The 18,976-nt window shown below is 35.9% G+C and overlaps 1 protein-coding gene across 2 annotated transcripts in view; it reads right to left on the reverse strand.

Annotated features, from left to right (window-relative positions):
- Positions 1-18,976, reverse strand: part of Hex-A (Hexokinase A) — a 52,844-nt gene that overhangs the window by 20,844 nt on the left and 13,024 nt on the right. Inside the window, exon 1 of one of the 2 annotated variants that reach the window (XM_011508030.1) lies at positions 2,461-2,520. The exons of the other annotated variant lie outside the window; for it this stretch is intronic. Within the exon in view, the coding sequence (XP_011506332.1) occupies positions 2,461-2,508 (48 nt within the window). The 5' untranslated portion in view covers positions 2,509-2,520. Of the gene's footprint in view, positions 1-2,460; positions 2,521-18,976 lie in introns of those variants that run through there. 2 annotated transcript variants of the gene reach the window in all.

The raw sequence follows: 18,976 nt of genomic DNA on the forward strand, positions 1-18,976 counted from the left end.
CTTCCGTATTTTCTCTACTCTAGGTAGCATTGCGAGATTAAATCCTCTTTTTATCCCTCCCCAAGCAACAATACGCCTACGCCAACGGCCACGACCACAACTCCTTATCGCTTTCAACGCCGCCGTGACGCAACGCTATACAACTGACCGTCGGGCGGGCGCAATCAATCCACTCTTGACGTTTCAGCCTGCCGTCGGGCTCTCCTTCTTGCTTTCCCGGAAGGACCGCCCGAGGAGTATTCCCAACTCGCCTTTCCGCCTTGCCCCCCCCCCCTCCGTGTGTTGGCGCGCGCCATATGCCAGCGCGGGACGCCGCCGTGACGCAACGCTATACAACTGACCGTCGGGCGGGCGCAATCAATCCACTCTTGACGTTTCAGCCTGCCGTCGGGCTCTCCTTCTTGCTTTCCCGGAAGGACCGCCCGAGGAGTATTCCCAACTCGCCTTTCCGCCTTGCCCCCCCCCCCTCTGTGTGTGCGCGCGCGCTATATGCCAGCGCGAGAGGAAGCCACAGAGTCGGCGAGACGGTGTTTGATAGGAAATATCAATAATCCAGGCCGCGTTGCGACATCGCAAACTTATTCAGAGTAGCTGGGAAAAAATCATTTCGTCGCCGATGCTGGAAGAAATGGAGCCAAACGATCGGTACACTCGCGCGATGAATTTCAAAAAAAAAAAAAAAAAAAAAAAAAAAAAATTACCGCAGGCCGTGTCGGTAAGGTAGAAATAGTATCGACGCACCATAAAGCCAATATAACCTTGAAATTATCTCATCTCATATAAAAATCTGTCGGAACTTCAATTTTATTCCCAGTCCGCACTGAGTTTCGGAAGTAGGTTCGGTTGCGCTAGTGCGCGTATTAGCGTTAGTCGGGTCGAGTCCGTCCCCGATGCAGGTACAACGTCATAAAGAACGCTCTCGTCGGGGATGCTCTGTCCGCGTTGACGATCCTCTATACTTAATCGTAATTTTCGGCGACGTATTCGAGGTCTCGATGAGTGAGCACGCGAGCGATATCGCTTGCGCGGTCGCGCGACTCATCCTGGAGCGTTAATACCCCTGCGTCGAAAAAATCTCGGCCACTGGAGGAGAGGATGGAGAAGGATAAAAGACACTTATGATTGGCAAAAATATTAGCAACCGCGGCGCTTCGAATCTAACCTATCCGTTAGCGGAAAATCACGTAACCGGCACCGCGATCAGCCCACGTTCGCTCCACGTCGGCCTTTTCATTCCAGCTTCCTCGGGGACTTTGAGACTAAGGCATCCGACCGAAGCTCTATGCGTAAGAGATGCGGGACTCGCGGCTCCCGTCTCCTCGTCTCCTCCACGTCTCGTCCCCCGATTTACCATCAATCGCTTATCATTGTCCATAATCATATACGTGAGTGAAGAATCAAACGACTGGCACCGTATAGCGCGGGAAAGTGGCGAGGTGATGAGACTGGGGCTCGATCGATCGATTTCCGGCTTATAATCGAGAGCGACGGGCTACTTATATTTCGACGCAGGACGTCGTAGGACCGATAGGTCTTCGTTATTTGGCGATTATGTCACTGAACGCGAAGTCACTTAGTGTTTGACGTTATCTCGGAATGAGCATAGATAAGAAGCTCGCCCGACCATTCCGAGTAGATAAATTTGCATAAGAGCCTACGTACGATTAGCTATATCACCTATAAACGATGTAACCTAGGAGCTCTGTATGACTACGAATGACTACACGCCTCCTTGGGTATGTCGTCCTGTAATTATTATCATCATGAGAGATTGATTGGGTGGTGCGGGGCCCGTGTCGATTGGTGTGCGCGCGCTCGTTAAAAGATACTCCCGCGACCTGACAAAAGTGAAATTGAATTGGAGCGATAATGGGGTAGGAAGCGGTGACTGCCAGATGGGCGACAATCGCAGGTGATGTTTGCTTGATCTATGATCGATACACTCTGTCATCCGCGATTATGCGTACGCGCTCGCTATTTCAATTTGTCGTGCGCGAATATTGCTGAGTCCGTTGCAATCTTCGCCACCTTATCAAGCGCGGCCAAGGATACTCGTGCTCACCTCGTCGGAGAAGGGAAGCGGCACACGCCGAGAGAGTAAAGACAGAAGGGCGATGTGCGCGCGTGTGCGTGTGTGCGTAAGACCAAGAGAGCGCAAAAGGGAGAGAGATAGATAGGTTAATAGATAAATAGATAGATAGATAGATAGATAGATAGATAGATAGATAGATAGATAGAGAAAGAGAGAAAGACAGAGCGGCAAGAGCACATCTCAGCAACAAGCGTCGAAATCGATCGGCGTCCGGGCCGCGCCTCCCGGGGGATCGCCCCATCCGCCACGTGCTCTTCATCCTACCCCTACCCCCTTGCCCCACTGTGATGGGGGGGGGGGAGGGACGCGCGCGGCTCACGTGGCGATCGGGGCTGTCATAACCCAGGGAGACACGAGCACGCGCTCACCTCCGGCTTTATCAGGTCGCTCGTACACAAGCTCCGCGTCATCTTCATCCTCGGGGGTGGCGCGGGGGTTACAGCTCCTGCTGCTTCTCTTTAGGCTCCGGAACTCTCCGGAGCACAGCCTCGTGCTAAACGTCTATACGCGTCCTCGCGGCTCCAGACTCGTATCGCGACTGGCGGCGACTGGCGGCCGCGAGGAGTCCACGAGGCGGCGCCCGACGTCGCTCGCGCGAGGCCGCGCCGCCCGGGATGTCGGGGTGGGGGATGGGACGGCACGGGATACGGGGCGAGAGGGAAGATACGCGCGCGCGCGAGCAAGAGAGTGAGATAAAATGTGTTTTGGCGCGGCGGATGAGGAGGTGGATGGGGGGGGGGGATATACGTCGGCGTGGAGAAGCCGATGACGGCGTCGCCTCGTGGACTCCTCGCGTTGCACTGACCCGTCGCCTTGCGAGAGCCCTGAGGACTCGTTTTGGGACTGATCCCGCCGAGCTCCAGGGTCTTCGAGGCACATCGGAGTCGAGGCGAGGCGCTCGCGTGGCCTACTTACGCGACTCGGCGCCTCTAGTATTGCATCCTTCGTCCTTTTTATTGGTACTGAAGGTAAGCGGTCCGACGGGAGCTTTTGAACGCCGAGTTTAGGAATGGGGGCTTCGACTTTCTGCACTCGTCCCTACACAAACTATTCAACGAGGATATTTTGGCAAGGACGCGATCGGCTCTCCTACGTTTGCCTCCGACTTCTTTTTAGTTTTACTTTTTTCCTAGTTTCCCGACGCGATCGAGGACAATTTCCTTTTGTTATTACGAGAGGCTTGCAACGAGTGCGTGTACTCGATTCGGCTAAAAGAACTCTCGACTAATTGAAGATAAATTTGGCAGATTGATAGGCGTCTGTCTGTCTGTCTCTCTCTCTCTCTCTCTCTCTCTCTCTCTATGGCCAAGCAGTGGCTTCTTTATCATTGCTTGCCGAGCATAATTTGTACATGAGAATAATGTTGCGCAAGGGAAGGCATAACACGCGTGATTTTCACAGGCTACTTATTAATCAATTTGACAGAACCACAATTTTGCAAGCGATGATGGATGCCCTATTTACAATTTTACGTTAATTAGGTAATCCGTGGGTTTAATTGCACTCTCCTTCGCAGTATGGTTCGCGAGTTTTTGGGACGCGGGGGATTATAAGGAAGATAAAATGGAATGCGTAAGAGCGAGGAAGAATCGCAAGGGCAGCAAGTGTAGAAGCAAGGCGATGGCCATATAATGTATGTACGATGTATGTATGTACGATGGGGTCTTGGTACCGAGATTCGAGTGAAAAAATTATCCGAGCGGTGCGGATATTGAAATCGCCGTGGCCGAAAGCAGTAGTATCGGCGAAAATTGTGAAGGTACAGGCGCCTAGAGTATAAGTAGTAATAACGCGTATGAAATTGCAGCTGCGATACCGCTGAGGACCGATTGTCGCATACGCACATGCGTGTGTGCGTGCGTGAGTGGGTACGTACGTACTCGAAAGAGCGAGTATATCGGGCAAATGGCGCGTGCGCTCGAGGGGAAAGAAAGACGGGAGGAAGTTCCGTGTGCGAGAAATTTTAGTCATGGGGGAAAGTGAGGCGCATGCGCACGGAGAAAGACGGGGCCACGGAAGTATTTTCGTGGATAAGCTCCACGAGCGGCGCGGCTGGCCAGCGCAGGTGGGGGGAGCGCGGCGAGCGGTAAGGAACGTTGGCTGGCAGCTTTTGCTTTCACGGAGGCTCGATCGTGACGATGAAGCCCCCCTTCATTCCTCAACCCACCGGCGATGCCACTCCCCGGCCGTTCCACGCTGCCTCCCCCGCCACCGCGACGTCCCACCCCACACGTGTGTGCGACCGGTGGCGGGGGAATTACGCGTGCACGGGCAGACAAAAAAAAGTGCACCTAGTCTCGCCGGAGCGAAATTACGAGGACGGGCGCGCGGAAATTTTCCCTTTTCCTCGGACACTTTTCTCTCCGGAGACTCAACGTCGTAACGCTATTTACGCCCGGTCAATGTGTATATGGTTACGCGCGCGAGCGCGCCCACCAAGACGTAACGCACGTGACACGGTCGTTGTAAAAAAAAAGTCTCATCGGGATGTCTTCTATGAGGCTGTCGTTTGATTTGCAATAATCGCGCATATTGCGCAATTCATGGATGCGCGCGCAAAGCCTCGATGCCCGGGACTCTCGACTTAATGACATTGAATGAAATGCTGGAAAATCTGGAAATCGTTTGCACAACGCGCTTCGATTGGATGATAAACTTTTATCATGGCATTATTAATAATCGCACTGTAAATATCGGGGCTTTGGTTCTAGCCAGACGCTCTCGCATTGAGAGAGACCTCCCCACCTCACCGCCCCCCCCCAACCCCGCCCGCAGCGTTTTATTTACGCAATTGTCTACGGCGCTTCAAACGATACTTAGCGCCCGTCGCTTTTGAAATAATACAATAATTCGATTTAAGTTTATTCGTCGCTCTTTAATGCCGTCTAAGTAATTTATGTACTCGACTTATTAATGTCACGATAAACTTGGCATTACGCTAAGGCCCTTATTACACTCGTGGACGATCGAATATCGCTCCTTTTATTTGTCACTGTTTAATGAAAAAGAAAAGGAAAAGTCATATAATATATTAGTAGCAGCTCTTTTGCATTACAAATACGTTTATAATTGAACGTATTATGGCTGATTTACCTCGGTTCAGCTATAATTCATTGATTGAGAGAGCAATTTAAAAACTACTCTGTAGAATTTGCATTTGCGAAAATATATTCGTAAGGAAGTAGGGAGATTTTTCACGTTTTAATGCGAGGCATAAAATAATCACTGAAAATTAAAAAATTTAAAAGAGTTTTAAAACGTTACGATCGATCGCCAACTCAAAAATTCATTACGAGATTGAGTCTTACTATAATACAATAATATATCGATTATAATTATTAACGATAGTAAATTATAATAATAACAATAACAATGGGAGGCAAAATTTTTAAAACATTGACTATAAATTTTCGGCGTACAATGTCTACGTTAGTTGGTTCTTACTATTAGCATTGCAATTGATGATATACACGATGTTAGTTCGATTTTTATTCCTCAAATTGTTATGCGCCAAATGCTTTAAAAAATACATTACTGCGCTCTACGAATTATCGAACTTTTCCACATCTCGAGTCACTAAACGCATAAAAAATATTATATACGTGAAGAGAACGACCGAGTGTAACGTCCTATCTACCTAGTCACAATGCACTAATAAATGGTCCTTCGCGACTATATTATTATGACATTCACTCGACAGGGAGAGAGTCTACTAAACTTTTTTATCCATTTGAAAGATATAAATTTGAAAAATATTAAATAAGACTTAACAGCCTTGAAAGGCATGGTGTCCCAAGAAATTCAAAAAAGCTAAGCAAAAGCTAAGCAATTTGGCGGTTGATGAGCCTCGCCCAAGGGCGAGCAAAGGTCACGCGCTTAGGAAATTCGCGCGCCCAGTTACGTGAGCCGTTGGCGAATGCTTGACCTTGGCCACGGGCACGGCGGGTGGCGGATGGGTGAGAGGGAGAGAGTGTGCGTGTGTGTGTGTGAGAGTGATGGTACGGGACGATGGAGGGAGATAGCTGGGGTTGATTGGTTTGGGGGGGGGAGGGGGGGCTTGGCCATCCTCCCACAAACGCCAAGAGGCATTGACCGTTTGAGCGAGGATCTTTCCTCTTTTTATGAAAAATTCGAAATTGCCTGACTTTCCGAAACACGTATATACGCACTCACGTAGCGCCGAGTTCCCGTCATTTCATCGAGGCTTCTTCATCAACATCGCGCGTAAACGATGCGGTCATTGTCGACGCAAGTATATTTCACGTACTCCTATGTATTGATGCATGTAGAGTATCTACGGACCGTTGTTCCTTAATGCGCAAATCCAAGGAAAATCGAACTTATGCGTCGCACCATTAGGAAATTACACCGCCACTGGCGTAATTTTCTTCGCGTAACGCGTCGCCGATAAAGATACCTTGACTCTTCGCTCTTCGCGTTCACCCGACGATTGTAAGCTTTTTATACGTATTACGCTCTTTAGGGATTAGCGTTTATATTAATTCTTAATGAGATTAGCCCGGTGTTCGCTTACTCCTGTCCTGATTTATCGCTTAATCGTTCTCGCGCCGATATTTCACACTTCATTACGATTCCCACATGATCGATGCATCTCGATGTTAGCGATTACATCAATGCTACTGGCATTCTATTGCAAACCGTGGATAAAAAGACTTAATGTGTCCGCGATTGTACTTGTAATTTTTAAGATATTACACGGTATGTCGAGAGAACATATACATGAATGTTTTATTCTAATAAACCATTTTATCATCGTCTTGACTTGTCATCGACATTCTTGGTAACTACGTGCATTAACATAAAATTACTTTGCAATTAATTGTGTTTTCAATGCTTTGCAAATAAATTCAGGAGAGCAGTATAATGTTTATGCGCTGAATATGAAAATTATTGGAAAGAATGTTGCTAATACAATGTCATTATCTTGAGAATTAAAAATGATATTGAAATTAATGCAAAAATTCAAAGTGAACGACAAAGATGATAAATTTCCAATATATGTTAAAATTTTCTACGCTGGTTGTTACGCAACCGATTCATCATTCCTGTATTTAGAAGACGATCGTTCTCCGGTAATATTTATTTAGTTGCTTTTATCATCGCTCTTTATTTAAGAAAATTGGATCGCAATTTTCTTAAAAACAACATATCGTTTATTAGAAGAAAAACTTATCGTCCATTGAAAATTGCTGTTCTACAAAAAGAAAAAACCTACTTTAAGGTACTGTAATTTTAATTAAGTTTTATATTTCTCATTTAATATAGGCATTCAAATAATTGTTTACAAAGAAATTACAAGGAAAAATTCTACATGATTGGTTATTCATTCCGATTGATATTAATTGAATAATTGAATAATATACCGTGTAATAATATTTTTGACACGAGCTTCTTTGCAGATATGTACCCATTACTATTGAATTTACAATATCTATAAAATACTTAAAAAAAAAAAAAGAGAAGAAGTTTAAATAAAATGTTAAAATTTTACAATAGTGATTGAACATTTATCGACATAATACTACTTTAAAACCGAATCATAGATGTATGAAATTAGAATTTGAAATTAAATTATTCATTATCAACATTATATATCAATTTTACATCTAAAATTGAGGAGAATTTCCATTTTATAAACCGAAATTCAAATATTCCTTATCCTACGTAACTAACTTAATTCATAGAAATCAATTGACTTTATAATATAATTAATGAATTTTATAAAATTCATATTTTAATGAGTAATAAAGAAATGTTTTGTATTTATTACGACGTACTATAATGTATCGATAAGCTTAAACGAATTTTATTTACATTTTTAAACGAAAATTATTCATAATTTAATAATCGACTGATTTTTCATTTCGTTATTGGCTGTTCCGAAAATTTTTACCTAAAATTCTATCATGAAGAAAAATTGCGATATAAACACAAATATAATTTTCGAATTATTTTGTAAAGCTCTGTAAATAAATATAAGTATTTGTATTACTTACAATAAGCTTTAATCAATCTCTCATATTATTTTGTAGTATCTTACATTTTATCTTAATACCAGTAGAAAAGAATAATTTCTACGTTTAGAAGACTGGACATTTGACTTTATGCAAATAAAATAAAAGGGACTGAAGAGTTATTTCAAAGTATACTAAAAAATTGGTTCATGCTATAATTTCTTTATCAAAAGCACAATCATTTGATAAATGTTATTTATTACTGTTTTATACAAAAAATAACGATGTAAAGTTAAATAAATAAATAACTTGAAGAAAAATTTCAGTACTTATTAACATATTACAAAGTAATTGTTGAAATTATTGTTAAAAAATTCTTGACATATAGTATGAGAAGCTGCGACATTTAATGATTTGTATAAAAAAAAAACAAAAAAAAAAACATTTTTATGATAAAATATTTAGATTTTCGAAGATTGATAAATCTTGATAAAATAGGTCAGATCGTATGCTTTATAAAATTAATGAAACTCAATTACAACGTTCGGAAAACGAGAGAAACATAAACTCATGAAAGACACGCTAATGGTAGTATTGTAAAAAAACTTTCCTGCTGCACTTAAGCTTTTTGCCCTCTCTTCTTCAGTATATTTTTCTTTCTTTTTTTTTTTTCGAAAAGCATGATTGTGTAATTACTCATATGTTAATTTACCACATACCAAAGCCTTATTAGATAAATTATAAAAAACGAAGAAAGATTGGTAATGGTAAAGGTCAACTCGCTACTCCGTTCTAGTATGAGCGACCGACCTATTTAGATTAGATATATATAATTTATATGTGTAGGAAGAAAGATTGAAAATGCTGTATGAATTTAAAATAAAATGTTGCTTGAAAAGAAAATTGTTGTAAATCGGATTATACAACCACATTGTTTATTCTTACGCTACTCTTATATTATTGAGAGTATTATTCGTTATAATTGTATGTCTTAGATTAAAATTAATAGCCATCCTACTTAATTCGACAGTCTGCTTCTAATGACAATAAATTCAAAATTATATTTTACCCAATTATATAAACTTAAAAATCTGTTTTAAGAAAATTTTAATAATAACAATAATAATAAAAATAATAATAACAATAATAATAATAACTTGAATTTAAATCCTACTTGGTTTGGATTCGAAATTTCAAATTATGTGATTTTAGTTGGTGTCTAGTATACCAAATGCTTCTTACAGTTTCATTTCTCCGGATTTGTGTATGGTGATAAACTTTGTTACTCGATAATAAAAAAAGATTATTAACTATCAATTTTTTACATAGATAATAATGACAATCAAACGTTAAACGGCGAACATTTAATAATGTTTTTGGAACTATTCGAAATTATTATTACAAAAGTAAAAAATGAAAGTTTCGTTAAAGAAATACAATTCAAATTAGTAATTTACACATAATCAAAGTACATCTTAAAGATTTATTGATATCTAAAATCTTTTTTTATTAATATTATGTAAAACTATTGGGAAAATTATTTAATTCGAATTACCCATTTTTAAGCGATCAATATTTCTAAGTACTTGGTATCGCTAAATGCTTGAATTGGAAAAGTAAGTAATTATTTATCCAATAAATAAGAAAAAAGTATAGTCGTCACTCAAAAAATAAATGCTACAAGGTTTGGAGTTATTTCGATTCTTTATTGACTCCTAACATTCGAGGGGATGAGAAGGCATTTCGAAAGAGGAAAATGATAAAGAGAGTATTAACCGGCGATTGGCTTAAATTTGACATTTGAAAGTTAGCATTAAATTTGTCGATAAAATTTATAAAGTTAACATAAAATCGGTATATTAATATGTATATATAATTAAAAATGTCGGAAGTTTTCTTCTTTTTTTTCTTTTACGCAACAATATTATATTAGAAAGTTCGTAAAGTGACTTTCGCTCGTTTACAATCAATACTCGTAGTTAAATAAAAATATCGATTTGGAATATTAACATTAATAATGAGATTTTCATTTTTAACGACTGTAATGCGAAATATGAGAGGAGATGGATGGGGTGGGGAAACATTGTTTGGCAACGCTAAAGTAAACAATTTGGAATATCTTAAAAAAATCGATCGCTTAATTTCTGTTTAATAACGCTAAATGACTCCAACAATTAAAAATCCCAAAGACAATTGTATTTTAATGAAATGTTCAATAAGATTGATGAAAATTTAGCAGAATAAATAGCCAAAGCACTACTGACGTATACATAGGAATGCTGCTTCGAATGACGCATCATCTACGCACTTAACAACAGTGTTGAGCAATGGGAAAAAGGAGGCGACGTGATTGGTCGACGTCAGGGGCTCGACGCCCATGCCCCATCTGACCTCCAACGCCGCTAGACTATATGGTGCAAGGTCTCCTTCCCTCTCCCTCGCTCGCTCGCTCGCTCGCTCGCTCGCTCTCTCTCTCTCTCTCTCGCCCCCTCTCGCTCCCTCTCGCTCCCTCTCGCTCCCTCTCTTTGGCACACGCAGACGAACGTAACGACACACACTGCTCGATCAAGTGCGCGCGCGCACCATTTTTTTCGAGACCTTTGTCTCCCGGACAAAACATTTTAGTGGAGTCGATCAACAATGATGCTGAGATATTCTTTAGCCGAAATTGTCGAGTGTATTGCGTGTGACGGACGGCGGAATGACGTAGGGGGAAGGGGTTGGGGGAGGTTGATGCAAAGCTTGGAGTTTAATGTTGGACTTTGAAATGCTTGACGTTTCCAAGAAAAGGGTTATGTCGACCCGTCACGAAGCGCGCGGCCAGTACCGAGAATTTGACATCCGAACGTCACTCGCGAATACTTTTGAATTGATTTTACATTAACGACAACAAAATGTGGCTGGCAGAATCATGGCTTACAATTAAATTATTCGATAATTTAATGTTTAGAGCGCATCTACATACATCATTCGTTATCCTTCGCTTCGCATTACATCTTATTTACAACAATATATACAATTGTTTATTAAACATGTTTAATTTTTAACTTTTAATTTTTAATTTTTAATTTTTAAATTTTTTAATTTATTCCGCACTAGGCAAAAAATTAATTTACATTAAAAAATAAATTAAAAGTCTCGCTAAAGATAAAAATGATAAATGCTTTATTATGTAAATAAATGAATTTTTTTAGACAATACTATCTCAGCTCAAGAAGAATTAACTGCGCTAATGTTATTAAATTAAATTAAATTAAATGCACTAATGTAATAATAAATATTATTCGTTTCCACTTAACCCCCAATGTTTTTATTCATTTCTTCGTATCCATTTTTCATAAGATTCATTTTAAATAGAAGAATCTTTTTGAATAGGAAGGGACAAATTAAATGGAAAAGGAGTGTATAACTTATTTTTTTCTTTTTCTTTATATATATTCATATAATGTGATTTGTTAAATATAATAGAAGGCATTATTTGTATGAATTATACGAGCATGTAAATGAGATAATCTTTAAAGAGGTTTAGGAATTACTTAAAATGTTTATTGATTGCACTTATAGTCACAACGACTATTGACTATTCCATTTTAAAATAAGAAATTATACTTTTTATTTAAATCTTATTGTGTATATAAAATATTTATGGCACGAATAAACTATTTATATATTTTTGTTTTCCTGGAAATTAAACGAATAGAGGTCAAATTTTAATATGCACTTAAGTTTTGCTGTACACAATTATTGTATTCTATTAATTTGCCAGCATTATTGCCTCTATTAACTTCCGAAAATATTATACTTATATTTCATGAATTATATATATGATATGCAGTAATGATATTGGTTGCATTTGATTATATTGCTTGCGATTATTAATAAAATTTGTACAACTTAGGAAATTTATTATCTTTCAGCTTTATATTATATTTTTATTCGTAAAAAAAAGACTACATTTATTACCTTTTATATAATATATTTTTATAATTATCTTGTTATAGACTATTGTTATTATTTTGAAAATTATAATGTGAACAGAAAATGAATACATATGTTTATGCGCATAAAAATATTATAATAATCTCTCTCTCTCTCTCTCTCTCTCTCTCTCTCTCTCTCTTTTATTCCTTTCATTTTTATTATGAATTACAAGATTTTTAAATAATAATATTTATTTTGCAACATATTACTTTGAAGTGCCTTAAATGCTGTATTAAAATAATAGAGTAATAAACATTATAAATTTTATATTTACGAATAAGCTTTGACTGGATTTTAGAATTTTCCTATATGCCTTACTATAATATGCCTGCATTAATGTCCAAACACTAATAATTGTTTTATTAAATATTAAAAAATTGAATTGGCAATAAATAAATAAATGGAAAATAATGGATATTATTTTCTTCGATTAATTGCATTTTAAGTTTCGCTTAATCGTGTAAAAAAAAATTTTTTTTTTCCTTAAATGTTTAACACAAGCTTAATAATATTTATTTACATTCTTTTGTTTTTTTTTTTTTTTATAAATTATAGACAAATATTTTAATTTCTTATATTTGATAATACGAAAAGCATTTACGCTTTTATAAATTTATTATAAATTCGATTTACTATTTTTTAATAGCATACGTACATAGGATGACATAACATTAATTCAAATAAAATAAATTATTTATAATATATTTAGTGTACAATGTTTGGAGTAATAAAATGGCTGTATCATAAATTATTCGAATATTAAAAATACAAAATTTGAAAAAAAGGCTTGTCGAAGCAATATTATCTTATGCTTAGATCGTTTCGGAATTTAGTGACATTCTTTCAAATAATTTACATTTAAATTTCAAATGTTTTATCTAATTTGCAAATAATTAATAATCACTGGTTGAAATATAAAAACATTTATTATCTCTTTCAAATTTATAATAAATTTAACGATTTTTTCTTAATATATATATATATATATATATATATTTATTTATTTATTGGAATTAAAATTATTATTGGCTAAATGAAATAAAATGATTAATTGTTTATTGTAAGTGAAATGAAATCCCAACTTTGGTTTTCATTAAACGACATTGTGCTTGCGTCGCTTGCTTTATTCGTAAACAAATTTTAATTTCTAATCAAATACATTTCTATGATAGTTTAACATTATTGTAATGATAAATATCAAGAATAAAAGATATAGTCTTTCCATTGAAACAAATTATTAAAACACGAAACACAGTACTGAGAAAATTGATTCTTTATGCAATCGACGTACTTTTATTATGTTTTTTTTTTTTTTTTTGTTCTCTCGATTAGTTGCTTAGGGCACACGATATGAAATGCTACAAGTCTCAATAAAATAAAAATATGATAGGGCCCCCATTAGGCTTTGCTGGTATGCACGCAAACGTGAAAACAAAAATGTCATCTATAGTGCGCACCTCGGGTATTTTTCCGTGATTCGTCATATTCATCGCATAATGAGCCCACGAACTTTATCTGCAACCCTGACTGCAGAGTACGATATAGTTAACGAGAGAAAAACAATGTAAATAAGTATTTTTCGTCTATAAATCTCGTTGGTAGCATATTGACAAAAAGAAGAAAAAAAAAAAGAAAAGAATAAAAATCATTTCTGGAGAAAGTCAACAGTAAATAAGTAAATAAATAAGGATAATCTTTGTTTTTATAGATAGGAGCGAGTCATAACAAATGTCAACAATTTTTAGAAAAACCGTAAGATATGTTGCTATTGGGGAACTTATCGTGCTTTATCGACAAGAAACTACAAAGTGTCGAATTTAATTAAGCTGTCAAGAATTTTGTAAGAAGTCGTTGCAATTATACATAATCCAAGTAGTAAAATAATCGATTAAGTCCGCACGAGTTAATAATATCGCCTGATGATTTTATCGCCTATAATACGAATGATTCGATGATAGAATTAACGAGACGTTTGGAAATATGTATACATTAGTATAGAACGATAATTTTACAAATTATTATGTAAAACTTTAAAGTTCATCTTTGGGGCAACTTAAAGAATAATTGACTCGAGTAATTGAAAAAAAAAGAAAAGAATGCAGTATTACGAATGCGCTTCGATTCATTATTTCGTGCGTGACTTGCGATTCATAGACGATCACGATAGGTTAAATTCTCCATACTATACCGCGGCAAATGTTGAAGTGCCGAGTCTCATGCAAATTCATTGACATAAATGTGTTATAAAATTTATAAATTGGATTATAAAGCGTAATTTACATTACGATGAAATTATAATTTTATTTATTTATTTACTTGCCGACGCACTACTTTGGTGGCGCACAATTTCAAATTGTAACTGCCGATTCAATGCTTAGCGATATTTGATTATATTAGAAGTATTTGCTATGCAACTGTTCAAATACTTGTCATATTAATGCCGACGCGCGAATTGCAAATGAATAGAACAAATTCTCAAATATAAATATTGCATCTATTTGTATACATCTAATGGTATGTATTGATAATCATCGAGTGATCTACTAATTATGTATTTACACGATAAATAGTTAAAAATTTACTATATCTATATCTATATATATATATATATATCCGTTTAATCGAATCATTATAGCAGGTTATTAATACTTATTCATATAAAAATGAATTCTTTCAAAATTCGCCTTTACATTATTTTTCTTAACAATTGGCTTAACAATACAATTAGATAATCATAATTATCCTGTAATTAGAAATTAAAGAAAGCACGATATAATTGGAGTGGAAATATTATTTTGTAGCTTCATAATAGTTATTATCAACACTTTTGCCCATTCTTTCTCTCGGCTGTAAATGCATGTTTAATATTAAAAAAATTAATGAAAAAATTACAACGTTCTCATTTCAAGATACATTTAACTTATTGCAAATATGCATAGTAATAATTACCATTGCATTTATGCTTTACTACAAAGTCTTCGTATTTCTTAAAATTCCAGGTCATTACATACAGCACGCAATGTCCCGGACTTGCAAGTTTCGAATCTTTATTTAAAACGTGAGATCTCTGAATCCGCGAATACTATCGACAATACAATCAGACTGGCACTCGTGAATTTACAAAGAGGAAAATACCAACTCCAAATTCCATCCTCGTCTGGGTATAGATAGAAGGGAAGAATGCGCACGTTTATGCCGAAGGAGCGATGGAAAAAATGACGTAGAAGGAATCGATCGGCGCGTATGTGCAAAAAGCCGAGGCTTTTTTTGCACTCGGTCGGCCGATCGATTGGCGCAACGCGAACTGCTCGCGATAGGCAGAAAACGTATACGTGCGCGTTTAAGTCGCCAACCGGTTTGGTAACCAAAATGCCGTGAGTCTGGTGCTGCCGCGCCCTGTCTTCTACCCGATTCCATTTACACCGCTAAAGAATCATCCGATTCCCCGTACAGTTAGACTTACTGTAAAAGTACGTATTTGCTCTAAACGTCGCATGTTAACGACCTTCTTTATCACATGTGCCGCGCGCCTGTATTTTCACACAAATGTAGCTTAGCTCAAATTCCAGTGTTCTTTGAAATCGCTAATGGCTGGGTTTTCTCTTGCTCGTTAAACACGAGTTTTACATGAATCAGGAGGGACTAGGTGTAGCTCCACCATCAATCGAACAATACTTGGCCGGAGTAATAATACCTCGGGTGGCTAAACGTGCGCTGGAGGCTCAAGGAGACCGAGGACTACGCGTATTGAGGCAGGTGCTGTTTCGGATTCAGCTAGTCCAAGTTGACGGGAGAGTATGCGGATACCTTGGATTGGTCGGTCGGTACCATGGGCGTTCGCCGATAATAAGCGTCGAAGATGGATGAACCTCGTGCACGAGTATAATTTCAAGTGCAACGAGTGTCGTTGCTTCGATCAAAAATTGAAACTTGTTGTTAATTGTCATATGTACGTTTAATGGATAATACATCCGAGTATCGCGACTGCTGAGATACTTACATTTCATTTATAATGCTTCATGCTTTGTATAAGCCTCTCTGTTTATGGAAATTGTTACATACGATATTATGATGCATTAGCGTTTTCTATGTGAATTGTAGAATCATTTAGTTTTCGATCGAATATTGGCGAAGTGTTGGCTAGCTCGCGCTTATTTACATACTTTGCAATGACTTTCATAGCTTCATTTTGTGACATTCGCATAAATTAATTAACGTACCATTTTGACATTAGCAAAGTTGCAATGGTAAAGTTTGTAAAAAATGAGGGGGAGGGGTGCGAAACTTTTATGTTCCATTGCATTAAAATGATGAATATAAGAATTTTCTCCATCTTAAATATTTTGTGGTGTACAAATTTTGTCTGCAAAAATATATATACACACACACACACACACACACACACACACACACACACACACACATCTACAAATATTAACGATTCCAAGTGCATAATATTCCCACTAAACTTCATCTTAAAGACAAAATGTAAATATTTATTCATTATCTCAATAGCAATAAAAGAGAATGTAATGCTTACTAAATCTCTTAATTTATAAGACTTGCGTTTGTTTTTCAATCAATGTTGCAATCTCATGTTAATGATATTCCTCATTCACATTTTGTACAGAAAACCTTTATAATGAATAAAACATTTTAAAATTGTAAATATTGCTTTACGGAAAGCTAAATATATGCTGGATTATATTATTGATAATACTTTCTTTTTCAAAATTTCGAAACTTGAGAAGAGATACTACTACTATCTCTGTATATCATTATAAAATTCATTCACCGAGTCATTTTTAAATGCCACGAATTATTTATATCGTATCGAACCTTCATTCCATTCATGTTCATGAATAATAGTTAATGATAGGAACTATTAAAATGAACGGAATTTATGCATTTCATTTAATGTAATATAAAAAGGCATATTACCTTCGACCACGTTCATTGAAAATAATTATTATAGAAATTTGCGTCGGATTTTTTTTTTTTCTTTTTTTTTCTTTTTTAACCTAACTAATCGTCATTTTACGAATTTCTGCAAGTCTTTTTTTTTTTTTTTTTTTTTTAACCTAACTAATCGTCATTTTACGAATTTCTGCAAGTCGATTAAATAAATAAAGTAATTTAAAATTTTAAAAGCATACATTTTTTTCGTTCGACATTTCTACTGTTCAATCTATGCCCTATAAGACCGAATGCTTCCAATTCTATTATCTCGGCTAATCTCATTATTACTTTCTATTCATAAATGAATTTTGAATGCCTTAACTTTATCTTGCATTTTACACAAATGCAAAAGGTTCTTTCTAAATGATAAATGTGTTATCATTGCTCTATAATATGAGTTATGAGCATACACGTTTATAACTGTTTGTATAGTGATCGATGATTTTCCAAGTTGATTGATTGGAGCAATTAAACAATTTTACTGCAAAAATTTTACCGAGCAAGTTTGACAATTGTAATCCATATTAAATCATTCTGTTGTTTATGGATTAAACAGACATATCACATGATCAATTGTCATAGAAACTTTTGAAAATTTGTTATGTTTAAAATGAAATGTACTTTGAGACACTTTAACATCATGTGTTAACAACTGTTATCGTAATACAGTGATAAAGCATTGTTTATAAAGTTATACATCATGACTATCAGTTTAGCGAGCCTAATCTACAAATATGTACACGTAAAATATTTATAAAACTGTTAAAGTTATAAACATGAAAACTAAAAGTTTTTGATTTTCAAATAAAAACGCAACATCGTTACTTGAGTGGAAAGTTTGAGGTACCTAAGTTAAAATAACTTATTGAATAATGAACTCGTATAATATTTCTTATCCTTAATCTAATTGGCTCTTGAAAATTTGAAAAAACTTCAAATAAACAAAAAATATTAGAATATTATTAATTTGATTAGTTACTATTTCATACGCACTCACCATCAATATGTATTGAACATTATTCATTTATCTGGCTTGAATCGCTCGATTAAACACTCATTATTCCAATTTATTAATAAATTATTTAATATTTGTGCGAAAACTTAAAAAGTATGTAATTAAACTTAAAAATATGTAATACATATAATAAATAATTGATTATTTATAATCGATAAATAAATGGTGTTCATATTTAAATTTACAAAAATTTTTAATAGATATTCTATTTATATTTTAACTTTCTTAAATATTAAAAATTATCAAGAATATTACTTCCATTTAGTGATTATATAATCACTTAATATAGTGTCAACGGTAAGTAAATTCTAAAGTGTATTGGCTATATTTACAATTATTGTACGAGAAACTGTGTTGTAATGAAAAATAATTCCCACATAAATTACTTCAATGTTACAATGTAAGATTACTATTTAAAATGTCATTCCAAGTGTAATAATTAATACTATAAATCAAAAATATGTAGTTTAAATTTTTCATAAATGATAAAGGTTCTTATGAAATATTATACATCCTTTATCTAATAAGTAATTAAAAATTCATGTAACTCCTAAATTTTAGTAATTTTTTTCTTCTTCTTCTTCTTAGTTTAAACTCCAAGTTATAATTTTATAGCAACACATTAAAATCTTATTTCAAAGAATAATAGAAAGATATTGAATATAAAAGGCAATTGTTGAAGCCAATCAATCGATAAAAAAAAGTTTGCTTCCACAGATAATACTTGTTTTATAATACAACTGATAAAAGATAATAAGAGAAAAAGAATACGAAGAAAGGAAGATATGAATTGTTTAATGATACAAATGTAATAGTAATGAAAAAAAAGTTCAAGTAATTAAAATGAATATAAAATTTAAATTCATTCGACGATTTCATCTAAATAGTGAGACAGACAGACAGACAGACAGAGAGGGAGAGAGAGAGAGAGAGAGAGAGAGAGAGAGAGAGAGA

This window comes from Ceratosolen solmsi, unplaced genomic scaffold (genome assembly GCF_000503995.2).
Source record: "Ceratosolen solmsi marchali unplaced genomic scaffold, CerSol_1.0 scaffold10, whole genome shotgun sequence".
Classification (NCBI taxonomy): Eukaryota; Metazoa; Arthropoda; class Insecta; order Hymenoptera; family Agaonidae; genus Ceratosolen; species Ceratosolen solmsi.